The sequence below is a fragment of the Melanerpes formicivorus genome, unplaced genomic scaffold, assembly GCF_026170545.1.
Source record: "Melanerpes formicivorus ecotype bairdi unplaced genomic scaffold, bMelFor1.0.p_v2 SCAF_14, whole genome shotgun sequence".
Classification (NCBI taxonomy): Eukaryota; Metazoa; Chordata; class Aves; order Piciformes; family Picidae; genus Melanerpes; species Melanerpes formicivorus.
The window spans coordinates 18061581-18087233 of record NW_027142366.1 but is presented as its reverse complement, the minus strand read 5'-3'; the positions used below and the strand labels follow the sequence as shown (position 1 = coordinate 18087233).

Sequence of the window (25653 nt, the reverse complement as noted above, 5' to 3'; positions counted from 1 at the left end):
AGGCCCCAAGCCCCTCAGCGATGCTTTATTGCCCAGCGGTGCCCCTGGTGCCCAGCTGCAGGGCTGGCACCAGCTCAGTCTGCCAGCTCGTCCCTCACCAGCACCGGGAAGCCCCTGCCCCCCGGGCACAGCTGGCTGTAGAGGGCTCTGTAGAGCTGAGCTGCAGAGGCCTCCGGGCCCTGCCTGGACTCCAGGGCAGGCAACAGCTCCAGCATCATGACCTGGGCAGGAGCAGAGCAGACAGCTCAGGGGCTGCCAGCAGGAGCAGCGGCTGCAGAGCCCACCCCCGGCTGCCAGCCTGCTGGGGGAGGCTCTGCCCCACTGCAGGCTGCCAGAGCTGCCCAGCCCTGCCTCAGCAGCCAGCCCAGCAGCCCACAGCACCCAGAGCCACAGCACAGCTCCTCCTCTGCTCCAGAGGTGGCTGAGCGCTGGCAGGAGATCAGCAGGGAGCTGCCCACGGCACAGCAAGGTGGCATCATGGCCAGGAGGCCAAGGGGCTCCTGCAGGGCATGGGGAAGAGTGTGGCCAGCAGGGCAAGGGAGGTTCTCCTGCCCCTCTGCTCTGCCCTAGGGAGGCCACAGCTGGAGCCACTGGGCTTCCCTCTGGGTTCCACTTGGAAAGGAGAAGCAAACCTGCTGGAAAGCAGCTCCCTAGAGCAGGACCTTGAAGTCCTGGGGGACAAGAAATTATCCATGGCACAGCAAGGTGCCCTTGAGGCCAAGAGGGCAAATGGGCTTCTGGGGTGCAGTGTGGCCAGCAAGGGCAAGGGAGGTTCTCCTCCCACTCTGTTCTGGTAGAGCCACATCTGGAGCCCTGGGTCCAGTCCTGGGCTCCCCAGCTCCAGAGGGACAGAGAACTGCTGGAGAGAGCCCAGGGCAGGCTGCAGAGCTGCTGAGGGGCCTGGAGCAGCTCTGGGAGCAGCAAAGGCTGAGAGCCCTGGGGCTGAGAGCCTGCAGAAGAGCAGCCCCAGAGGGCAGCTGAGCAATGCTCAGCAAGAGCTAAAGGAGCTGTGGGGGGCAAGAGGCTGGGGCCAGGCTCTGCTGAGTGCTGCCCAGGGCCAGCAGAAGGGACAGCAAGGGGCAGCAAGTGTCAGGCAGGAGGTTGGAGCTGAGCAGGAGGAGAAAGTTGTTTGGGGTGAGGCTGCTGGAGGCCTGGAGCAGGCTGCCCAGAGAGGTTGTGGAGTCTGCTGGTGTGGAGAGCTTCCAACCCCCCCTGGGCACTGTGCTGCTGGGCAGGGTGCTGGGGGTGCCCTGCTGGAGCAGGGCTTGGGTGGGTGAGCTCCAGAGCTCCCTTCCAACCCCTCCCTGCTGGGGCTCTGTGACTTGGAAACAAGGCACAACCCCCAGTGCAGACCTTGCTGTGCTGCTGCTCCCCATCCAGCACTCCCACAGCAGCTGCTGCCCCACAGCTGCCCTTTCCTCAGCCCCCCTCCCCCCCAGGCACACTTGGCAGGCCTCACCTTTTGCAAGGCAACCTCCTGCTGCAGCTTTGCCACTTGCAGCTTCAAGGCACTGAGGTCCCTCAGCTCCTGGGCACTGGAGTAGAAGAGGAGAGGCAGGGCCAGCACATCTGCAGGGCCACACAGCTGGCCCTTGGCAGGAGCACAGGCAGGAGAGCAGCTTCCCATGGCCCCACAGCAGCCTGGGCACAGCTTGCCCTGGGCCTCCACAGCTGCCAGGGGGGAAGGATGGGGAGGCAGGAACAGAGAGGTTAGCTTTGTGCTTGCAGAAGCTGTGATCCCCTCAGAGCTGCTGGCAAGGCCTGGTGCCACTGTGCCCAGCAGGCTGAGCTCCTCACACCTGGCACCCTCAGGGCACCTCAAGCTATGGCAGGAGTTGGACTTCAGCCTCAGCAGCTCCCTCACCACCCCTCCTGAACTGCAGCACTGCAGTCCTGAGCTTCTGCTGAGCACAGAGGGGAGGCAACCCCAGCCCAGCTCTGCCTGCACAGGAGAATGTGCCATGCACTTCACCAGCCCCAGAGTGAAGGCAGCAGCACCTCCTGCAGCAGCTGAGGCAGCCTGTGCTGTGCTGTGCTGTGCTGTGCTGAGCTGTGCTGAGCTGTGCTGAGCTGTGCTGTGCTGTGCTGTGCTGTGCTGGCAGCCAAGGGTGGCTGGAGAGAGGGATGGGGCACAGCCCCCCCGGGGCAGGCAGCTTGGCTCTGTGGGAGGAGGTCTGCAGGGAGCTCTCTGTGGCCTCCACACAACTCCTGCAGGGAGTTTGCTTTCATCTACTCAGCTCAGTCACTCCCCAGGGGCAGGCTCCAGCCAAGCTGGGAGCTGGCAGCTGAGGGCTCTGCTGAGCCAAGAGGATGGCACTGAACCAGCCCCAGTGCCAGGGGCTGCACTCTGCCCACAGCAACCCTGGCAGCCCTGCAGGCTGGGGACAGAGTGGCTGAGAGCAGCCAGGCAGAGAGGGACCTGGAGAAGCCTTGGCCATCCTGCCCCCACCCCCTGGAGCATCTGCTGCAGTCTGAGCCCTGCTCCTTCCCTTTGCCACCCCCTGGGTGAAGCTGCTGCTGTGGGCAGCCTGGGGCCAGCTGCAGGTCCCCAGCAGAGCCAACACTGCTCCACTTGGGCAGGGTCCAGCAGGATGACATTCAACAAGTGCCACAGCAACCTTGGCCACAGCAACCCCAGGCAGAGCTACAGGCTGGGGGCAGAGTGGCTGAGAGCAGCCAGGCAGAGAGGGACCTGGGGGTGCTGGTGGACAGCAGCTGAACAGGAGCCAGCAGTGTGCCCAGGGGGCCAAGAAGGCCAAGGGCATCCTGGCCTGCATCAGGAAGAGTGTGGCCAGCAGGAGCAGGGAAGTCCTTGTGCCCTGTGCTCAGCACTGCTCAGGCCACCCCTTGAGTCCTGTGTCCAGCTCTGGGCTCCTCAGCTCAAGAAGGACATTGAGAGACTTGAAGGTGTCCAGAGAAGGGCAACAAAGCTGGGGAGGGGTCTGGGGCACAGCCCTGTGAGGAGAGGCTGAGGGAGCTGGGGTTGCTTAGCCTGGAGAAGAGGAGGCTCAGGGGAGACCTTCTTGCTCTCTGCAACTCCCTGAAGGGAGGTTGGAGCCAGGTGGGGGTTGGGCTCTGCTCCCAGGCCCCCAGCAGCAGAACAAGAGGACACAGTCTCAAGCTGTGCCAGGGGAGGTTCAGGCTGGAGGTGAGGAGAAAGTTCTTCCCAGCAAGAGAGATTGGCCACTGGGATGTGCTGCCCAGGGAGGTGGTGGAGTCCCCATCCCTGGAGGGGCTCAGAAAAGGCTTGGCTGAGGCCCTTGGAGCCCTGGGTTAGCTGTCAGGAGGTGTTAGGGGTTAGGCCCTAGGTTGGCCTTGCTGAGCTCTGAGCTCTTGCCCAAGCTGGTTGATGAGTCTGGGATTTGCTCTGCTTCTGAGCAGTCTGCAAGGGATGATGCTGGGGCAGTGCAGAGCAGGCTGGGGGAGCTGGGCCTGGGGCATGCAGGATGTGTAGAGCTCCTCCAGGCTGTCCCAGGCTGGCTGCTGCCCAGGGCCAGGGAATCACAGCCTGGGAGGGGCTGGAAGGGACCTCCAGAGCTGATGCAGTGCAAGCCCTGCCAGAGCAGCATCCCCCAGGGCAGGGCACCCAGAACACAGCCAGGGGGGGCTGGGAGCCTCCACCCCAGGAGACTCCACAACCTCTCTGGGCAGCCTGCTCCAGGCTCTGCCACCCTCACCCCAAACAACTTTCTCCTCCTGCTCAGCTCCAACCTCCTGCCTGCCACTTAGTGCCCCTTGACCTATCACTGGGCACCACTTCAGAGCCTGGCAACCACCCCTCAGCCATTTACAGACCCTCTGAGGTCTTCTCCACCCTGCCTGATTCTGTGACTCTCTGTTGCAGCCCCACCAAGGGCAACCAGGAGAGGAAAACAATGCAGGGCCACACTGTGCTGTGCCCAGCTGGCCAGAAGGGCAGGGCCTGGCTCACCTGCTTGCAGCAGCTGCAGCTTGTGCAGGCACTGGGAAGCTGTGGCCAGCAAGGCCTCCATGGTCAGAAGGCTTTCATACTCTCCTGGCAGAGTGGGGTGGTCTAGGAGCAGAGGAAAAGCAGCAGGCATGAGCACAGTGAAACCTTCTCCCCACCTAACATCAGCCTCTCAGGGTGGCCTTGGCACCAGCAGCCCTCACTTCAGGCAAAGGCTGCTGCTGCCCCTCATGCCCAGCACATGCCCAGCACATGCCCAGCACTCCTGGCACTGGAGCCCACTGGAATCTTCCTCATTCCCTCTCCTGCTCCCTCCACTCCTCCTTAGTTTTCTTCCTCCTTACCTTCAGGCTCAGCTTCCATGTAGTGGCTCAGCAGGAAGGGAACTTCTTGGAGGGCCTTCACCTGCTCCTCAATCTCTGCAGGACTGAAGGCTGGCATTGAGCAGAACTGAGCAGCAGCTTAAGGAAGGCTCCAGCCACAGCAGCAGCTCTCTGCAGCAGCCTGGGCCAGGCAGGCTGCAGTCAGCCCCTGTGCTGATGGCACCAGAGTGGGAGCAGGGGCTGACACCCTGTGAGAGGCTGAGAGCTGGGGGAGGAGAACCTCAGGAGGTTCAAGCAGGGCAGGTGTAGGCTCCTGCCCCTGGGGAGGAACAACCTCCTGCAGCAGGGCAGCTGAGGAGAGACCTGCTGGGAAGCAGCTCCAGGGAGAAGGAGCTGGGAGTGCTGGGGACAGGTTCCCCAGGAGCCAGAAATGTGCCCTTGGGGCCAAGAAAGCTAATGGGGTCCTGGGGAGCATGAGGAAGAGTGTGGCCAGCAGGGCAAGGGAGGTTCTCCTGCCTCTCTGCTCTACCCAGCAGCACAGTGCCCGGGGTGGGTGGAAGCTCTCCACACCAGCAGACTCCACAACCTCTCTGGGCAGCCTGCTCCAGGCCTCCAGCAGCCTCACCCCAAACAATTTTCTCCTGAAGGTTCCAGGTGAGTGTGGCCAGCAGGGCAAGGGAGGTTTCCTGCCCCTCTACTCTGCCCTAGAGAGGCCACATCTGGAACCCTGGGTCCAGTCCTGGGCTCCCCAGCTCCAGAGGGACAGAGAACTGCTGGAGGGAGCCCAGGGCAGGCTGCAGAGCTGCTGAGGGGCCTGGAGCAGCTCTGGGAGCAGCAGAGGCTGAGAGCCCTGGGGCTGAGAGCCTGCAGAAGAGCAGCCCCAGAGGGCAGCTGAGCAATGCTCAGCAAGAGCTAAAGGAGCTGTGGGGGGCAAGAGGCTGGGGCCAGGCTCTGCTGAGTGCTGCCCAGGGCCAGCAGAAGGGACAGCAAGGGGCAGAAAGTGTCAGGCAGGAGGTTGGAGCTGAGCAGGAGGAGAAAGTTGTTTGGGGTGAGGCTGCTGGAGGCCTGGAGCAGGCTGCCCAGAGAGGTTGTGGAGTCTGCTGGTGTGGAGAGCTTCCAACCCCCCCTGGGCACTGTGCTGCTGGGCAGGGTGCTGGGGGTGCCCTGCTGGAGCAGGGCTTGGCTGGGTGAGCTCCAGAGCTCCCTTCCAGCCCCTCCATGCCTGGATCCTGGGCATCAGGGGCAGAGGGCAAGCAGCCTGTGAGGTGCCAGTGCAGGGGGAAGGTGAGGCCAGCACAGCTCTGCATGGCTTGTGGCCTTGTCTCTCTGCACCAAAGCTTTTCTGACTCATCAGGTGCTGCACTAGGAAGGAACCCACCTCCTGGAGGCCCAGGCTGAGCTGCTGGGGCTGGGGGGGTGACTCTGTCCAGCTGGGAGCAGGCTGCAGTGAGGGGCAGCCCAGCTCCCAGCATGTGCTGGGGGAAGAGGCTGGGGAGCTGGGGAAGGATACAGTGCTCTGGACCCTCTCTGCAAAGTGCTTCCTGGCAGCTGCTGCATCCACACTGCTCTGGGAGAGGCAACATCTCTGCCAGGCCCTGCAAAGGCAAAAGGCAGCAGGAGGTGGAGGAGCTGAGCTGCATTGTCCCACAGTGCTCACCCTGAGCTGGGACACAGCATCACAGCACACAGCAGCACTGGGAGAAGCATCTCCCCCACCCCTCTCTGCTGGCTCCTCACCAGCCCTGCCCTCTCCAGCTGGCCATCAGAGCAACCAGGGCAGCACAGCAAACACCCAAACCCTTTGTGACTTCCCTCTGCTTGCCCTGAGGGAAGGATCTGCTGCCCTCAGGAGAGACCAAGGCACTGCTGGAAGCAGAGTGTGGAGCTGCAGCACTGCTCCACCTCCCCAGCTGCATTTTTATCCCACAGGAAGCAACAAACCTCCCCAGGGCTAAGCCCTCTGTGCTCCTCTGCATTTCCCCTGTGGGTAAAGCTGCACAGAAAGAATCAACCCAAAGGCTGGGAGGGAGCTTCAAGCTCAGCCAGCTCCAAGCCCTGCCATGGGCAGGGACCCCTCCCACCAGCACAGCTTGCTCAGGGCCTCATCCAGCCTGGTCCTCAACACCTCCAGGCAGGAGGCAGCCACAGCCTCCCTGGGCAGCCTGGGCCAGAGGCTCAGCAGCCTCACACTCAACAACTTCTCCCTCAGCTCCACTCTAACCCTGCTCTGCCTCAGCTCCAAACCCTTCCCCCTGGGCCTGCCTCAGACCCCCTCAGCAAAAGTTCCTCTGCAGCCTTCCTGCAGGATCCCTTCAGCTCCTGGCAGCAGCTCTGAGGAGCCCCTGGAGCCTTCTCCTCTGCAGGCTGCACAGCCCCAGCTCCCTCAGCCTGTGCTCCCAGCAGAGCTGCTCCAGCCCTGGCAGCATCTTTGTGGCCTCCTCTGGCCTCTCTCCAGCAGCTCTGTGTCCTTCTGCTGCTGGGGAGAGCAGAGCTGGAGGCAGGATTGGAGGTGAGGCCTGAGCAGAGCCCAGGGGCAGAATCCCCTCTCCTGCCCTGCTGGCCAGCAGAGACTCCTGCAGCAGTGCTGAACTTGGGGCTGCAGCACCCCAGCAGCTTTACAGCAGGGATCAGCACTCCCCAAGCAGCAGGGACAGCAGGGGCAGGAAGAACATCAGCACAGCCCCCCTCAGCAGCAGCCTGGCACACTCCCACTGTGCCACACCACTCCTCTCCCAGCTCCCAGCTCAGCCAGCTGTGCCTCACCTGACCTCTCCTCACAGCCCTGAAGCAGAGGCTGCTTGTGGCCTGGACTCAGCAGGCTGGGCTTACCTGGAGTTCCTGGCATAGGCTTTCCTGTAGGGAAGGGGCAGCTGCAGCTGGCACCTGCAAAACAAGAGAAGGATCAATCCTGCCTGCTGGAGAGCAGGGGAGCCTTGTCCTCAGAGGATACACATGAAGGGGGGCAGCCAGGAGGGGGGAGACTGCCTCTGTGCAAGGAGTCCCAAGGCAAAGACAAGGGCTGATGGGGACAGGGTCCTGCTGGGGAGATTCCCATCGGGCTCCAGAGGGAAATGTTTCCCCATGGGCACAGGCAGGCACTGGAATCATCTCCCAGGGGCAGCAGGGGAGTGCCCTGCACTGGGCAGTGTGCAGGCTCAGCTTGGCAGGGGCTGGGCCAGCTCATTCCAGCTGCTCTGGGACCTAGAGAGGATGGAGCAGGAGGTCCCTGGGGTCCCTTCCAGCCTGGCATTAGCTGCAATGGAAGATGTCAGCAACCCTGGAGATGGAATCCAGCTCTGGCTTCAGCCTGTGCCCAAGGAAGAAGGAACACTCTGCTCACTCACTGCCAGGAGGGTCACTGAGCTGAGCTGGGAGAGCTCCTGCACCCTCCCAGCAGCCAGCAAGGCCTCACTGAGGGAGAAGCTGGCAGCAAAGCCCTGACAGAGCAGGGCAGAGGCACAGGTTGAGGGAAGCTGACAGAGGAACAGGAGCAGATCTCCCTGAGTGAGCTGCCAAGCTGAGGCAGGATGAGGCAGCTTGGCTCAGCACCTAGCACACCCCAAGACAGGGGAAAGGGACAGCTCAGCCTCCCCTGGCAACAGGCAGCTGCAGCCCCAAGGAGAATCCCTCCCAAGTGCCTACTGCAGAAGTCTGAGGCTGCAGCTGGAGACACAGGCAGGGGATGAACACAAGGCCACAGCTGGGACTCTAAGGACAAATGCATCCAGCTCTGGGGCCCCCAGCACAGGAAGGACCTGGAGCTGCTGGAGTGGGTCTGGAGGAGGCCACAGAGATGATCAGAGCAGGGAGAAGCTCCCCTGTGGGGTCAGGCTGGGAGAGCTGGGGCTGTGCAGCCTGGAGAAGAAAAGGCTCCAGGCAGACCTCAGAGCAGCCTCCCAGTGCCTGAAGGGCTCCAGGAGAGCTGGGAAGGGACTTGGGCCAAGGGCTGGGAGTGCCAGGCCCAGGGCCAATGGCTTTGAGCTGGGAGAGAGGAGACTGAGAGTGGAGAGGAGGAAGAAATCCTTTGCAGTGAGGCTGGGGAGACTCTGGCACAGGTTGCCCAGGGAGGCTGTGGCTGCCTCCTGCCTGGAGTTGTTGAGGACCAGGCTGGATGAGGCCCTGAGCAAGCTGTGCTGGTGGGAGGGGTCCCTGCCCAGGGCAGGGCTTGGAGCTGGGTGATCCTGAAGCTCCCTTCCAAGCCATTCCATGAATCTCTGAATGCAGTTTCCCCTTCCCCCAGCAGCAGGCAGCAGGGTCCTGCTCCCCCAGTGTCAACCTGCTCCCAGCTCAAACACAAAGGCAGCTGAGAACTCTTTCCAGGAGCAGGCACACAGCAGACCTGAACCTCACTGCTGCCTTTAAAGCCAAAGGTCCACAGAACAGGACAACAAATTCAGCAAGCCTGGTCTGAGGGCAGTGCCCATCCCTAAGCCCACAGAGAGCCCCAGTGACATCCATTCCACTTCTTCCTACAGCAAACACTTGCAATCAGCACAGCCACAGCACTCTCTGGGCTGGCAAAGCCCTCCCAGAGCAGCCAGGCCAGCACCAACCCAACCCCACCATGGCCCCAGCTGCCATGGCCACAGGGTTCTGCAACCCCTCCAGGCATGGGGACTCCACCACCTCCCTGGGCAGCCTCTGCCAGGCCCTCACCACTCTGCCACCAAAGACATTTGGCCTCCTCTCCAACCTAAGCCTCCCCTGGCACAGTTTCAGGCCATTGCCTCTCCTTCTCTCCCCTGAGCCTAGGGAGCAGAGCCCAAGCCCCAGCTGGCTGCAGCCTCCTCTCAGGGAGCTGCAGAGAGCAAGGAGGTCTCCCTCAGCCTCCTCTTCTCCAGGCTCAACACCCCCAGCTCCCTCAGCTGCTCCTCCCCAGCCCTCTTCCCCAGACCCTTCCCCAGCTCTCTTGCCCTCCTCTGGCCCTGCTCCAGCTCCTCAGTGTCCTTCTTGCCACTGATTTGTGTAGTCACACAGGCAGGACCCCACAGGTCAAACCCAGCTGCCACCTCTCCCCAGAGCACAGAGGGAGAGGGTTGATGCACTCTGAGATCATCACTGAGGCAGAGAGAAATGAATCAGTAATCAATTCACATATCAATCAATAAGTTGCCACAGAGAAGTGGCCTCAGAGGAAAAGTGAAGGCTTTAAAAATCTCTACAGAGGGAGAGAGAGAGCTCTGAAACATTAAATGCCTTAATTAAAAGGCTCTCATAAGTCCCAGCTCTCCAGGACCAAGCCCCTGGAATGATGGATTGATGGAGTGCTTTCAATCAATCAATCACCAGAAAGGCTTTGAAACTGCAAAGGATCCTTCCTCCTGAGCAGGAGCTGAGTCCTGGAGAGCAGCAGGACCCAAGCTGTGCCAGAGCCAAGCAGGAGGGGGCAGAGGTGCCCATGGCAGCACTTACCCTTGGCCCTGCAGGGGGACTGCCCGGGGTGAGCTGCTCCTCCCTGCCGGCCCCGCAGCTGCAGGCTCCTCCGTTCTGCTGGAGCCTCCCAGGCCACCACAACTTCTCTTCCCTGCACCAAGGAGCTGCTTGCCAGCAGCCAGGGAGCTGCTTCCCCCTGCTGGGGCCCCTGCAGAGTCCCCTGCAGAAAGGCCTTGCTGCTCATCCAGGAAAGGTCTGGCGAGGCCAGGGGTGTCCTGGGGGTCAGCTGGAGCACAGGGCCCTCTGTCACTGGCACTCATTGCCCTCCTGGGACCCTCTCCTTGCTTGCCAGCCACTCCTTCCAGGCAGCTCTTGCCAGCTGTCTTGGGACCTTGAGAAGCACATCTGGCTGGGGCTCTCCTCTGCAGTCTCTTCACATCTGGGTCAGTCCTATAAGGTGCTCTCAACTGGTATGGAGAAGGCTTCTTGGAAGGGGCAGGCTGCCTGCTGCCAGCCTTCAGCTCTGTGCCCTCAGGAAGAGCCCCAGCAGGAACGGGAGCCTGCTGCTCTCTGGCACCCTTGGCAGCAGGTCCCTCACCTGCAGATTTCCCTCTCACTGCTCCCTGCCCCCCTGATGGAGCTTTCAAGATGCTTCTCCTGACTTTCAGTGCCTTCTCCAGGGCCTTGTTCAGCAGCTCCAGATCCTCCAGCTCCCTGGGTGAAGGCTGACTGTCTGCAAGAGGAAAAGCTGTGTCAGAGAGCTCCAACTCCCCAGGAAGGCCATTCCTCATCCATCCCCAGGTCCCACAGGAGGAAACCAAGCCCAGGGACAGCTGCAAGAGGGAGTCTGGCTCAGCTCTCACAGCCACCACACAGAGGAGGCAGGCAGGCTTACAAAGGCCTTCATCTCCCAGGGTGGATGGCACAGAATGGCAGCATGGTTTGGGTTAGGCTGGAAGAGACTTTCAAGCTCAGCCAGCTCCAAGCCCCTGCCATGGGCAGGGACCCCTCCCACCAGCACAGCTTGCTCAGGGCCTCAGCCAGCCTGGTCCTCAACATCTCCAGGCAGGAGGCAGCCACAGCCTCCCTGGGCAGCCTGTGCCAGTCTCTCCAGCCTCACTGCAAAGGATTTCTTCCTCCTCTCCACTCTCAGTCTCCTCTCTCCCAGCTCAAAGCCATTGGCCCTGGGCCTGGCACTCCCAGCCCTTGGCCCAAGTCCCTTCCCAGCTCTCCTGGAGCCCTTCAGGTACTGGGAGGCTGCTCTGAGGTCTGCCTGCAGCCTTCTCTTCTCCAGGCTGCACAGCCCCAGCTCTCCCAGCCTGGCCCCACAGGGGAGGTTCTGCAGCCTCTGCTCATCTCTGTGGCCTCCTCTGGATCCTCTCCAGCAGCTCCAGGTCCTTCCTGTGCTGGGGGCCCCAGAGCTGGAGGCAGTGCTGCAGGTGGGGGCTGAGCAGAGCAGAGCAGAGGGGCAGAATCCCCTCCCTGTGCTGCTGCTCTCCCTGCTCTGGCTGCAGCTCAGCACTCAGCTGGCTCTGGGCTGCCAGGGACCACTGCTGGCTCCTGGGGAGGTCTCCCTGCAGCCTTCTCTTCCCCAGGCTGCACAGCCCCAGCTCTCCCAGCCTGGCCCCACGGGATCGGTTCTCCATCCTCTGATCATCATCAGTCCTCTGGAGACAACCTCCCCTCCCCAAGGAGTGCCAGCCACGGGGTCTGAGTGATGCCCACAGCACTTCTCACTGCCCCTGCTCCTGTGCCGTGCCTGCAAGCTAGCACCGGGGAGGGAAGCGGAAGGGAAGGAAGGTGGGGAGCGTGGCCTCAAGTCGATGCCGAGCACGGGGAGCGCTGACACCACCGCAGCTCAGCCCCGGGCCGGTGTGACGGGCGGGTACCGCAGGCAGGGGGTTAGCGCTCACCGTGCGCGCCGCCGGAGCCGGCCTCTGGCTGCGGCTGCTCCTCCTCCTCACTGCCCCTGCGGGTTACAGACACGGCGGCGGGAGCCGACGGTGCCGGGAGCCGACGGGACCAGCACCCCGCGGGGCCCCGGCACCACCGCGGCAACGCCACCGACAGGCGCCCCGCACCCGCGGCCCCGGGGCCCCGCCGGCCGCATCCCCCCACACCCCACCCGGCTGGGTGCGAGGGGGCGCCCGGGACTGGGGAGGGGGGGGCGGGAGGGGGAGCAGGCGGGACAGGAGGGGGCGGGGGACGGGGGGGCGCGCGGGACCGGGGCGCGCGGGGAGGCGGCGGGGCTCGGGGCGCCGGGGGACGCGCGGGGCTCGGGGGTGCGGGGGGGGTCCGGGGGTGTCGCGAGGCGGGCGGGGCCCGGGGATGCGGAGGGGGAAGTGTCCGGGGGATCGCGCGGGGCGGTCGGGGTCCGAGGGTGCGGGGGGGGGCCCGGGGGGGTCGCGCGGGGCGGGCGGGGCCCGGGGGGGATCGCGCGGAGCGGGCGGGGTCCGAGGGTGCGGGGGAGGTGCGGGGGGGGTCCGGGAGGGGTCGCGCGGGGAGGGCGGGGCCCGGGGGGGTCCGAGGGGGTGGCGGGGCCCGGGTCCGGGTCCGGGTCCGCGCTCACCATTGCCGCAGCAGGGCTCTGCTCCGCGCCGTCCGCCGCTCCAGCTCCCGCCGCCGCTCCGCGCCCTCCCCCAGCGCCGCCGCCAGCGCCGCCGCCGACCTGCACAGGCCCGGAGCCGTCGGTCAGCCACCCGCCGGGGCCCGGCCGCCGGCCCGCCCGGGCCCGCTGCCGCCTCCCCGCTCTCACCGCCGGCCGCAGCCCGCAGGCAGCATGAGCCCAGGCGGGCCGGCCCGGCCGGGCCCGCTGCGCTGTACGGGGCCGGTCCGCAGGCAGCGCTCGCAGCCTCGCTCCTTATGGCCCTGCCAGGACCTGCGGAGGAGGAGGGCGCAGAGGGCAAGGGCGGGAACGGCGCCGGCAGCCCCGCGCGGTGCCTGCCTGCCCGCGGCCCCGGGCGGCTGAGCGCTGCGGTGCCGAGAGCAGCCCAGCCCCGCGGCGCCGGCACTGGACCAGGAGGGAGCAGCGTCCCGCCCAGGGGGTCCTGTTGGCCTCGGCGGGCTCCGAGGGCGCTGGCCGGGCAGAGCGGTCCACCCCCAGCACCCTGTGCCCTGGAACCCCAGCAGCGAGGGGTTGGAAGGGAGCTCTGGAGCTCACCCAGCAGGGTCCCTTCCAGCCCCTCCCAGGCTGTGATTCCCTGGCCCTGGGCAGCAGCCAGCCTGGGACAGCCTGGAGGAGCTCTACACATCCTGCATGCCCCAGGCCCAGCTCCCCCAGCCTGCTCTGCACTGCCCCAGCATCATCCCTTGCAGACTGCTCAGAAGCAGAGCAAATCCCAGACTCATCAACCAGCTTGGGCAAGAGCTCAGAGCTCAGCAAGGCCAACCTAGGGCCTAACCCCTAACACCTCCTGACAGCTAACCCAGGGCTCCCAGGGCCTCAGCCAAGCCTTTTCTGAGCCCCTCCAGGGATGGGGACTCCACCACCTCCCTGGGCAGCACATCCCAGTGGCCAATCTCTCTTGCTGGGAAGAACTTTCTCCTCCCCTCCAGCCTGAACCTCCCCTGGCACAGCTTGAGACTGTGTCCTCTTGTTCTGCTGCTGGCTGCCTGGGAGAAGAGCCCAACCCCCACCTGGCTCCAACCTCCCTGCAGGGAGTTGCAGAGAGCAAGAAGGTCTCCCCTGAGCCTCCTCTTCTCCAGGCTAAGCAACCCCAGCTCCCTCAGCCTCTCCTCACAGGGCTGTGCCCCAGACCCCTCCCCAGCTTTGTTGCCCTTCTCTGGACACCTTCAAGTCTCTCAATGTCCTTCTTGAGCTGAGGAGCCCAGAGCTGGACACAGGACTCAAGGGGTGGCCTGAGCAGTGCTGAGCACAGGGCACAAGGACTTCCCTGCTCCTGCTGGCCACACTCTTCCTGCTGCAGGCCAGGATGCCCTTGGCCTTCTTGCCCCCCTGGGCACACTGCTGGCTCCTGTTCAGCTGCTGTCCACCAGCACCCCCAGGTCCCTCTCTGCCTGAGCTCCTTGCAGGGTCCCCAGGTGTGCTGTGGCCAAGGTGCAGGAAAGGTCCAGCAGACACCAGGCTGCTTCTGCTGCCTCTGGTTTGCATCAGCACAGAGGCACATTGCTGGGGGCTGAGGGACAGGACCCTGCCTGTGGGAGCAGCCTAGGTGAGAACAGAAGCTCTGCTGACAGCCAAACACTGCTGGGCTCCTGTCAGGAGTGGCTGTGCAGTGCAGGGCTCTAAAAGTGCCCATGGCTGGCACTCAGTGGTGCCTGTCCCAGGCAGCTGAGGAGCAGAACAGCACGTGCTAAGGGTGCAGGGAGTAGGGGAGTGATGCTTGGCCTTGGAGGGCTGCACCTTCAGGCTGAGCTCTTTGTGGTTTCTCTCTGGCTGTGGCCACCAGCCCTTCCAAAGAGAAAGAGCTGAATCCCAGCAGGTTCATGGAGACAGGAGTTGATAACCATAGAATCACAGATGGCACCAGGCTGAAGGCATCCTCCCAGGGCATCCTGTCCAAGCCCTCTGCAGGCAGCAGGGACACCTCCAATTAGATCAGGTTGCCCAGGGCCACATCCAGTCTGACCTTGAATGCCTGCAGGGATGGAGCCTCCCTCACCTCCCTGGGCAGCCTGTCCCAGTGTCTCCCCAGCCTCCCTGTGCAGAACTCCCTCCTGATGTCCAACCTGAACCTCCCATGCTCCAATTTCAAACCATTCTCCCTCGTCTTGGCACTCCCAGCCCTTGTCCCAAGTCCCTCCCCAGCTCTTCTGGAGCCCCTTCAGGTACTGGGAGGCTGCTCTGAGGTCTGCCTGAAGCCTTCTCCAGGCTGCACAGCCCCAGCTCTCCCAGCCTGGCCCCACAGGGGAGGTTCTGCAGCCCTCTGATCATCTCTGTGGCCTCCTCTGGCCCCTCTCCAGCAGCTCCAGGTCTCTCTTGTGCTGGGGGTCCCCTATCTGGCCCCAGCCCTGCAGGGGAGGTCTCCCCAGAGCAGAGCAGAGGGGCAGGATCCTCTCTCTCCAGCTCTGGCAATGGGCACTGGCAGCACAGAAGGCCAAGGGCAGCCTGGGGCTGCCCTTGGCCTTCTGTGCTGCCAGTGCCCCTTGCTGGCTCCTGTCCAGCTCCTTCCCCACCCCAGCACCCCCAAGGCCTTCCCTGCAGGCTGTGCAAGAGTATCTGCAAACTCTTCTGGCCCCATCCTGCCTTGCATCCTGTAAATCACTGTGAGTTCACTGTCAATACACTGCCAGCCACTCTGCTTCTGAGGCAGAGCCCGGCCTGCTCCTCTGTGCCTAAGTGGGCTCAGCAGGGCTAACACCAATATCAACACTAGGAGAAGACTTTAATCAGCAAAGTCAACAGCTGTGATGCTCCTGAGCCCCCAGGAGCACAGCAGCAGGGCAAGAAGGGCTCACAGTCAGACAGCTGCTCTCTAACCTTCTCCAAGGCTCCCACTGGATTTGCTTGGACAAATAGGGGGCTTGACTCAGAGCCTTGGATGTGCTTTGGAGCACACAGGAAGGGGTCCTGGGGATGATTGGCTTGAGGTGTTTTGGCTTGAGAGCAGCCTGGAGGGCTGGGGGTGTCAGGGGGCGCCCAGGAGCCAGCAGTGGTCGCTGGCAGCCCAGAGCCAGCTGAGTGCTGAGCTGCAGCCAGAGCAGGGAGAGCAGCAGCACAGGGAGGGGATTCTGCCCCTCTGCTCTGCTCTGCTCAGCCCCCACCTGCAGCACTGCCTCCAGCTCTGAGCCCCCAGCACAGGAGGGACCTGGAGCTGCTGGAGAGGGGCCAGAGGAGGCCACAGAGATGCTCAGAGGCTGCAGAACCTCCCCTGTGGGGCCAGGCTGGGAGAGCTGGGGCTGTGCAGCCTGGAGAAGAGAAGGCTGCAGGCAGACCTCAGAGCAGCCTCCCAGTACCTGAAGGGCTCCAGGAGAGCTGGGGAGGGACTTGGGCCAAGGGCTGGGAGTGCCAGGCCCAGGGCCAATGGCTTTGAGCTGGGAGAGAGGAGACTGAGAGTGGAGAGGAGGAAGAAAGTGTTGAGAGTGAAGCTGGGGAGGCTCTGGCCCAGGCTGCCCAGGGAGGCTGTGGCTGCATCCTGCCTGGAGGTGTTGAGGACCAGGCTGGATGAGGCCCTGAGCAAGCTGTGCTGGTGGGAGGGGTCCCTGCCCATGGCAGGGGGCTGGAGCTGGGTGAGCTTGAAGCTCCCTCCCAGCTTTTGGGTTGATTCTTTCTGGGCAGCTTTACCCACAGGGGAAATGCAGAGGAGCACAGAGGGCTTAGCCCTGGGGAGGTTTGTTGCTTCCTGTGGGATAAAAATGCAGCTGGGGAGGTGGAGCAGTGCTGCAGCTCCACACTCTGCTTCCAGCAGTGCCTTGGTCTCTCTCCTGAGGGCAGCAGATCCTTCCCTGAGGGCAAGCAGAGGGAAGTCACATAGGGTTTGGGTGTTTGCTGTGCTGCCCTGGTTGCTCTGATGGCCAGCTGGAGAGGGCAGGGCTGGTGAGGAGCCAGCAGAGAGGGGTGGGGGAGATGCTTCTCTCAGTGCTGCTGTGGTGCTGTGTCCCACAGTGGTGCTGTGGTGCTGCTGGTGGGAGGTGACCCTGCCCATGGCAGGGGCTTGGAGCTGGCTGATCTTGAAGGTCTCTTCCAACCCAATCCAGTCTATGTCTCAATGACCAGGCTGCTTCATCTCGACTCCAGGGGGAGGAAGCTCTCCTGTGTTTCCTTCCTTTGGCAAAACGACCCCCGTGGTTTTCTCCCTCGTGTAGTTGGTCACCAGCCCGTGGCCACCCAGAGGGTGTTGGCTGTGCCCAGGGTGGTTGGTGCTGTGCCCAGGGTGGTTGGTGCTGTGGCAGGTGCAGTTTGAGCTGAGCTCAGCAGAGGGCCCAGCGCTGCCGCAGCTGCCGGCAGCTCCTGGTGCTGGCGAACAGCTCAGCACGGCTCACAAGTTCCGGATCCCGACAGCAACCTGGATGCCGCTGCCGTGCCAGCAATTAAACCCAACCGCAACCAGGACCACCCAGCAGTCACCTAAGGCCAGGAGCCCACAGAATCCCAGACGGTTGAGGGCTGGAAGGGAGCTCTGGAGCTCCCCCAGCACAAGCCCTGCTCCAGCAGGGCACCCCCAGCACCCTGCCCAGCAGCACAGTGCCCAGGGGGGGTTGGAAGCTCTCCACACCAGCAGACTCCACAACCTCTCTGGGCAGCCTGCTCCAGGCCTCCAGCAGCCTCACCCCAAACAACTTTCTCCTCCTGCTCAGCTCCAACCTCCTGCCTGACACTTGCTGCCCCTTGCTGTCCCTTGTGCTGGCCCTGGGCAGCACTCAGCAGAGCCTGGCCCCAGCCTCTTGCCCCCCACAGCTCCTTTAGCTCTTGCTGAGCATTGCTCAGCTGCCCTCTGGGGCTGCTCTTCTGCAGGCTCTCAGCCCCAGGGCTCTCAGCCTTTGCTGCTCCCAGAGCTGCTCCAGGCCCCTCAGCAGCCTCACACCAAATAACTTTCTCCTCTGCTCAGCTCCAACCTCCTGGGTTCCTGTTTGTGTCCGTTGTCCCTGGGCCTGGCACTCCCAGCCCTTGTCCCAAGTCCCTCCCCAGCTCTCCTGGAGCCCTTCAGGTACTGGGAGGCTGCTCTGAGGTCTGCCTGGAGCCTTCTCTTCTCCAGGCTGCACAGCCCCAGCCCACCCAGCCTGGCCCCACAGGGAAGGTTCTGCAGCCTCTGAGCATCTTGGTGGTCTCCTCTGGACCCTCTCCAGCAATTCTGGGGTATTGCCCAGGCAGTTGGCTGAGTGCTGAGAGAGGCAGTGTGAGGAGAAGGAGCTGGGTTAACCAGGAGTGGTCAACACTCCTTTAGCATGGAAGATTAAAGCTTGTGAATGTCCAAAGGTTTGGCCTTGCAGCACCTGAAGGGGATCCAGGAGAGCTGGGGAGGGACATCTGAGTGCACCCTGAGCAGGTCTGCTGATGACACCAAGCTGTGTGGTGCAGCTGACAGCTGGAGGGAAGGATCCATGCAGAGGGACCTGGACAGGCTGCAGAGCTGGGCCCAGGACAACCTCATGAGGTTCAACAAGACCAAGGGCAAGGTCCTGCAGCTGGGGCAGGGCAATCCCAGGCACTGCTAGAGGCTGGGCAGGGACTGGCTGGAGAGCAGCCCTGAAGGAAAGGCCTTGGGGGTGCTGGGGGAGGAGAAGCTCAGCAGCAGCCAGCAGGGAGCACTGGCAGCCCAGAGAGCCAAGCAGAGCCTGGGCTGCAGCAAGAGAAGTGTGGCCAGCAGGGCCAGGGAGGGGATTCTGCCCCTCTGCTCCACTCTGCTGAGACCACAGCTGCAGCTCTGGGGCCAGCTCTGGAGCCTCTGTGCCAGGAAGGGTCTGGAGGGGCTGGAAGGTGTCCAGAGCAGGGCCAGGAGGAGGAGCAGAGGGCTGGAGCTGCTCTGCTGTGAGCACAGCCTGAGAGAGTTGGGGTTGTGCAGGCTGGAGAGGAGAAGGCTCCCAGGAGACCTCCTTGTGGCCTTCCAGGATCTGCAGGGGGCTCCAGGAAAGCTGGGGAGGGACTTTGGAGGGGGTCAGGGGGGGATAGGACTGGGGGGGATGGAGCAGAACTAGAAGTGGGGAGATTGAGATTGGCTGTGAGGAAGAAGTTGTTGCCTAGGAGGGTGGTGAGAGCCTGGCCCAGGTTGCCCAGGGAGGTGGTGGAAGCCTCCTGCCTGGAGGTGTTTGCAGCCAGGCTGGAGGTGGCTGTGAGCAAGCTGCTGTGGTGTGAGGTGTCCCTGCCCATGGCAGGGGGTTGGAGCTGGTTGGAACTTCCAGCCCTGACAGTTCTGTGACTCTGGTTCTATGACATTTGACAGGGGCTGGGAGTGCCAGGCCCAGGGCCAATGGCTTTGAGCTGGGAGAGAGGAGACTGAGAGCGGAGAGGAGGAAGAAATTCTTGGCAGTGAAGCTGGGGAGACTCTGGCCCAGGCTGCCCAGGGAGGCTGTGGCTGCCTCCTGCCTGGAGGTGTTGAGGACCAGGCTGGATGAGGCCCTGAGCAAGCTGTGCTGGTGGGAAGTGTCCCTGCCCATGGTAGGGGCTTGGAGCTGGATGAATTTGAAGGTTCCAAACCATTCCATGATCCTATGCCAGGTACAGAAGGAGACCTGTACAAACAAACCTCCTTCAGCAACTGCTGAAATGGAACAGCCCCCAGGCCCTCCTTTGTCCATGTCCTCACCAGTCTCAGACTCCCAGGATGGCTCTGAGGGGACCTCAGAGATCAATCAGTTCCTGCAACCCCTCTGCCATGGGCAGGGAAACCTCTCAGCTCGACGTGGTTGCCTGAGGCCTCATCCAAAGTCCACTGGGCTGCTCTGGTAGCAAAGGCAGGGTGATAAGGCACAGATAAATTAATTGCTTCTGCTAATGGCTCTTTTATTATTTCCTCTATTGAGTTACTAATTAGGAGCTAGAGGAGCAGGGGAGGTAGCAGTTGGAGTCTGCCCTGCGGTGGCTGCTGCTGGGAGAGGTTCAGCCCCAGGTTTGGATTTCCATGGAGCAGTTGCTGCTGGGGCTCCAAGGCTCTGCACAGAATTGATTAAGGCAAGGCTGAGTGTGTGTGTGTGTGGGGAGGGGGGAAGGGTCTCCAAGCTCTGCAGCAGGTGGGGGAAGGTATTTTAGGCTCCACAAACATCCCTGCCTCGTTAGGAACTGATTAATCATCTCACACTAACAGCAGATTGACATCATCTTCATCTTGGCTGCCTTTCAGCTCCAGGCCATCCCATCAGCTGCTGCATAGGTAAGAGCCCTTGATGAGCTCCATGGTGTCCCTGTGGGCAGCAATCACACTCCCAAGTGAGCTGCTTGCTTGCCTTTATGCCACTGCAGCTGCTGCTTCTGCAGCTCCAAAATCACTGCCAGTCCCCATGTGCTCCAAGTCTCCTTTCCCTTGCTCTTGAACTTGACTGAAGACCAAGAACCATGGAAGTTGGAAAAGTTCTCTGAGCCCATCCAGGCCAACAGCAACCCAACCCCACCATGGGCACCAAACCCTGGCCCCAGCTGCCATGGCCACAGGGTTCTGCAACCCCTCCAGGCATGGGGACTCCACCACCTCCCTGGGCAGCCTCTGCCAGTGCCTGAGATGGACCAAGGAGCAGCCTTCCAGTACCTGAAGGGCTCCAGGAGAGCTGGGGAGGGACTTTGGACAAGGGCTGGGAGTGCCAGGACGAGGGACAATGGCCCTCCAGGGTCATCCAGGCCAACAGCAACCCAACCCCACCATGGCCACCAAACCCTGGCCCCAGCTGCCATGGCCACAGGGTTCTGCAACCCCTCCAGCCATGGGGACTCCACCACCTCCCTGGGCAGCCTCTGCCAGGCCCTCACCACTCCTCCAGCAAAGACATTTGGCCTCCTCTCCAACCTAACCCTCCCCTGGCACAGTTTCAGGCCATTGCCTCTCCTTCTCTCCCCTGAGCCTAGGGAGCAGAGCCCAAGCCCCAGCTGGCTGCAGCCTCCTCTCAGGGAGCTGCAGAGAGCAAGGAGGTCTCCCTCAGCCTCCTCTGCTCCAGGCTCAACACCCCCAGCTCCCTCAGCTGCTCCTCCCCAGCCCTCTTCCCCAGACCCTTCCCCAGCTCTCTTGCCCTCCTCAGGCCCTGCTCCAGCTCCTCAATGTCCTTCTTGCAGTGAAGAAACTTCTCCCCTGGAAGGGTTCTTAAGCCCTGGCCCAGGCTGCCCAGGGAGGTGGTTGGATGCCCACCCCTGGAGGTGTTTCTTGGGGGCAGAGCTGTGGCGCTGAGGGCCATGGCTGAGCCTCACCTTTGGCACTGCTGGAAAGTGGTTGGGCTGGATGATCTTAGAGGGCTTTGCCAACCCAAACGATTCTGTCCCCTCTGCCCTAAGCAGTTCTCCACCTCTTGAGCATCTTCACACTCCTGCAGGATCTCTTCTGTGAGAGACAGAGACTTCAGCCCTCAGCAGAGGCAGTCATTAGCTCTTGGTGGGGAGCCAGAGCAGGCTGCAGATGAAAAAGTTGCTTCAGTTCCCTGTTGTCCTTTGAAGCAAGCCCTGATTAGGAGCCATCAGAGGAGCCTCCTCCCAGTCAGCAGCAGAGCTTTCACCAAGAAGCCTTTTTAGGATGGCCCAGCCCCAAGACACCTTCCTTTCATGAACTCCTGCCTTCCACAGGAGACTTGATCCTGCCCCACAGGCTGGGAGACCACAGCAGCCTGCTGAAAGAACACAAACCCAGGGACCTCACTGCAGCAGGCACCACCAGGCCTCTGCTATGGGAAGACACCAGCTGAGTTCCCTGGGAATTTGTCTGGGTGAGGGCTGAGCCCAGCCCCGACCTGAAGGAACCATGGGAATGGTTTAAGTTGGAAGGGACCTTCAAGATCACCCAGTGCCACCCCCCTGCCATGGCAGGGACACCTCCCAGCAGCCCAGCTTGCTGGGGGAGGTGTGGAAGGACTGGATGAGCTGGAAACCCTCTCTTTATTTTCTTTCTGTTGGTTGACCTCTGCCTTAGCAGGAGCTGCAGGCAAGAGGGAACCACCCTGAAGCTGTGGCTTGAAGAGAGACTGGAACAGGGAGGCTATGGATGTCCCCTCCCTGGAGGTGTTCAGGACCAGGCTGGATGTGGCCCTGAGCAAGCTGTGCTGGTGGGAGGTGTCCCTGCCCATGGCAGGGGCTTGGAGCTGGATGACCTTTAGGGTCCCTTCCAACCCAACCCATTCCATGGTTCATTCAGGTCAGGGCTGGGTTCAGCCCTCACCCAAACTCATGATTCTGTGGCTCTAGGGCAGGGAGGCTCTGCAGAGGCACTTGGATAGGTTGGCTCCATGGCCAACATTACCAGGAGGAGCTTCAGCAAGGCCAAGTGCCAGGTCCTGCCCTTGGGGCACAACAACCCCAAGCAAGGCTCCAGGCCTGGGGCAGTGTGGCTGGAAGGCTGCTGGCAGGAAGGGACCTGGGGGTGCTGGTGGACAAGCAGCTGAACAGGAGCCAGCAGTGTGCCCAGGGGGCCAAGAAAGGCCTCCTGGCTGGGATCAGCAATGCTGTGTCCAGAGGAGCAGGGAGGGGATTGTGCCCTGGGGCTCAGCTCTGGGGAGGCTGCACCTGGAGTGCTGTGTCCAGTTTTGGGCACCTCAGAGAGCTGTGGAGGTGCTGGAGCCAGGGCAGAGCAGGGCAAGGAAACTGGGAAGGGCCTGGAGAAGAAATCTGGAGAGCAACTGAAGGAGCTGGGGATGGTTAGTGTGAAAGAGAGGAGGCTGAGGGGAGACCTCCTGGCTGCCTACAGCTCCCTGAAAGGAGGCTGTGGAGAGGCTGCTGCTGGTCTCTGCTCCCAGAAGAAGAGGGAATGGCCTCAGGCTGTGACTGGGAAGGTTTAGACTGGACAGTAGGAAACATTTCTTCAGGGCAGGAGTGGTCAGGCACTGGCACAGGCTGCCCAGGGAGGTGATGAAGTCCCCAGGCCTGGCTGTTGTTTCAGGGTGGTTTGGATGTGGTGCTTGGGGCTATGGCTTGGGGGTGAGCCTTGCAGGGCAGGGTTAGCAGCTGGCCTTGGTGACCCTGAGGGTCTATCCCAACCTGAATGCTTCTGTCACAGCTTCTCAGCAGGTGTTGGCACTGCACCACCTCCTTGGCAGCCCTGAAGCACATTTCCCTCTGCTGGATTCCTTGGCTGGCTTTGTCTGCTCGTGTTTGGCCAGGCATGCAGCATGAGGACAATGCTGGTTTGGAGCTGGAGTGATGAGGTCCTGCTCTTCCCTGCCCAGAGGTTAATGCTAATGGAAGGGCTTCAGTGGCCCCTTATCTCCAGTGCTTCTGTGCAGCTGGGCTGCTCAGTGACAGAACTCTCCACCTGCCAAGCCCCAGGGGCACTGCTAATGCCAGGCAGCCACAGGCAGCTCCTGGGCTGGCAGCAGAGGCTGCTCACACAAAATCCATCACTGTTTGAGCCTTCTGAGCTGACCTGAACTTGGACTCAGTCTGGCCCTGCAGCTTGGCAGGTGAAGGGGCACAAAAGGGCACCACACTGCCAGTTCCCTGCCAGTTCAGGTCAGTGGGTAAGGAACTGGCTGGATGATTGCATCCAGAGGGTGGTGGTCCATGGCTTGATGTCCAGCTGGAGCTGGGTTACAAGTGGTGTCCCTCAGGGGTCTGTGCTGGGTCTAGTTCAGTTCAGCATCTTCATGACTGATAGATGCAGAGAGGTTGAGGCACACTTAGCAAGTTTGCAGCTGAGTGGTGTGGTTGATAAGGCTGAAGGAAGGGATGGGAGCAAGCCAGAGGGACCTGGGCAGGCTGGAGGTGAGGTGAAAAGAATTTCCTGAGGGTCAGCAAGGCCAAGGACAAGGTCCTGCAGCTGGGTCAGGGCAATCCTTGATGCCAACCCAGGCTGGGGGTGATGAGGTTGAGAGCAGCCCTGCAGGGAAGGGCTTGGGGGTGCTGGGGGTGGGGAGCTGGGCAATGGGCACTGGCAGCACAGGAGGCCAAGAGCAGCCTGGGCTGCATCCAAAGCAGGGTGGCCAGAGCTGGAGAGAGAGGATCCTGCCCTCTGATCTGCTCTGGGGAGACCTCCCCTGCAGGGCTGGGGCCAGATATGGGACCCCCAGCACAAGAGAGACCTGGAGCTGCTGGAGAGGGGCCAGAGGAAGCCACCAAGATGATCAGAGGGCTGCAGAACCTCCCCTGTGGGGTCAGGCTGGGAGAGTTGGGGCTGCTCAGCCTGGAGAAGGCTCCAGGGAGATCTCAGAGCAACCTTGCAGGACCTGAAGGGGCTCCAGGAGAGCTGGGGAGGGACTTGGGACAAGGGCTGGGAGTGCCAGGATGAGGGACAATGGTTTTGAAACTGGAGCAGGGCAGATTTAGGTTGCACATCAGGAGGAAGTTCTGCACAGTGAGGCTGGGGAGACACTGGGACAGGTTGCCCAGGGATGTGGTAGATGCTTTACCCTTGGAGACATTCGAGGTCAGCCTGGCTGTGTCCCTGGGCAGCCTGCTCTGGCTGGAGCTGTCCCTGCTGCCTGCAAGGGGGTTGGACAGGATGCCCGTGGAGGATCCCTTCCATCTCAATGCATTCTGAGATTCCCTGCCTGAGTGCCATAGACACAGAATGTTCTGGACCTAACACCCATTCTTTCTGGCCAGGAAGGAGCTGTGTGGACACTTTCCAGCACCTCCATGTCTCTTTTATACTGTGGTGTATATCAGGAGGGAGGGAGAGAGGAGGAATAATGATCATCAGGGGCTACCACCACCCCTCAAAGAGGAGTTTGTAGTGCTGGGAAAGCAGCGTGGCTCTGTTCTGGCTGGCTTCAGGGCAGGAGGTTTCCTCCAGCCCCCGAAGCTGCCCCTGCTTTGCTGCACCTGAGCCTGGCAGCTGGCTGAGGGCCTGCCCACAGTCAGCCCCAGACTCACCGAACGGCAGGGGTCGGAAAGGACCTCCGGAGATCACCGAGTCCAGCCTCCCGCCAGCATCCTGCCTCCTGCGCTGTGTCTGCCGGCAGGGCGCCTGTGCGGGGTCGGAAGGGGACATCGCTGCGCTGCTCCCAGCCGCCCTGCTCTAGCAGATGGCTCCTGGCATGGAGCTTGTCAGAGGAGTCGGCTGGGGGCTGAGAGTCACACCAGGATCTGTAAGGTCCTTCCCAGCCCAACCCCTTCTCTGATTCCGTGAGTGCGGGGAGCTGGCAGCGCAGCTGGGGGGCTGCGTCCCCTGCCTAGGCTGCTGTCATCCCTCTGCTCCTCCCGTCCGTGTCCCGGTGCCCTCCCCGCAGGCGGCCGGGCCCGGCGGGACGGGCGGGGGGTGCGGGGAGCGCAGTCGCCGCTCTGGTCCCAGCGCTCCGCTCCCGGAGCTGCGAGCGCGGCTGCAGCGCGGTGCGGGCAGGTCCGGCCCGGGGTCGTTAAACCGGGAGCGGGAAGGGCAGCGGAGCTGCGGCACCGCAACGCAGCACCCGGCACGGCCGAGCCTCGGTAAGCGCCGCCGCACCCACTCTGCCCCGGCAAGAGCCCTCCGGGGGGGCTTCACTGGGAGCTCGGCCCGGACCCCCCCGCTGCTTGCGGGCCGGAGCCCTTCCCCGGGGCGGCAGAGCCGCGCCGGGCGGCTCCCTCCTGTCCTTCCCTCCCGGCGGCCGAGCATCCCGGGGCGGGGCGGGCTGGGCTGGGCCGGCCGGCGGACGGGGGTGGCTCCCGGGGCCGCCCCTCCGCCCGCTTCCTCCGCCGCCTGCCCCGGGCCACGACCGGAGCCCGCTGCCCACCGCCGCCGGAGGTAGCGGGGCCGCGCCGGGGCTCCTCGGCTTCATCCCCGGCGTGCGGCGGTGAAGGGCTCGAGGGACGGCGGAGTAAGCGAGCGGGCTGCGGTGAGAGCGCTCCCCTCTCCTTCCTCCCCCTTCCTCCTTCCTTCCTTCGCTCTTTTCCCCCCTTCCTTCCCCCCCTTTTCCCACTCCCTTGCCCCTTCCTTTCTCGCTCCCCTTTCCCCCTCGGCGGGGTTCCCTCAGCAGCGCCGGGGCGGCGGGGCGCTCGGGGCCGTGCTGCGGGACCCTGCAGTTGCAAAACATCTCCTGGCTCTGCAGCGCGCCCGGGATTTGTTTTTCCCTTCCCCGTTTTTTATCCTCCTTCCACCGGGAGCAGCTGATGGCCCGGCGGCACTGCCTGCGGGGCGGGATTACTTCATGCTCCTGCAATGCCGCCGCTCCTCCTCCTCGAATTTGGGTGGCAGGAGCCGTCCCGGTGGCCCAAGGTGCCTCTGTCCTTCCCCAGGTCCCACTTCTGAGGGGAAACCGAATTCACTCGCTGGGGCTTTCCTTTGCCTTTGCTTTTTGGGTCCCAGTAGAAAGTGTGAGTTCCAGTGAGGTGCTGGTGCTGGCAGTTTGCCTCCCAGCTTGCTGCTGCTGCCCTGGCTCCTGCACCACTCACACCACTGTGAGCCCCAGCACGGTGGGGGTTGGAGGGCACCTCTGATAATGATGGAGAACTTCCCCAGGAGCCAGCAGTGGTCCCTGGCAGCCCAGAGCCAGCTGAGTGCTGAGCTGCAGCCAGAGCAGGGAGAGCAGCAG

The 25653-nt window shown here is 62.8% G+C and overlaps 1 protein-coding gene across 1 annotated transcript; it reads right to left on the bottom strand.

The window, feature by feature from the left end:
- On the bottom strand, window positions 1–24137 carry TEDC2 (tubulin epsilon and delta complex 2). Its single transcript, XM_068147377.1, has 12 exons — window positions 24020–24137; window positions 16567–16651; window positions 12380–12502; window positions 12194–12292; window positions 11538–11593; window positions 9664–10357; window positions 7081–7134; window positions 5762–5846; window positions 4273–4378; window positions 3932–4033; window positions 1460–1671; window positions 1–221 (listed from the first exon to the last, which is right to left on the bottom strand). The coding sequence occupies exons 1-12, from the start codon at window positions 24135–24137 to the stop codon at window positions 75–77; spliced, it is 1881 nt and encodes a 626-aa protein (XP_068003478.1). The 3' UTR covers window positions 1–74.
- Window positions 24138–25653: the final 1516 nt, after the last annotated feature.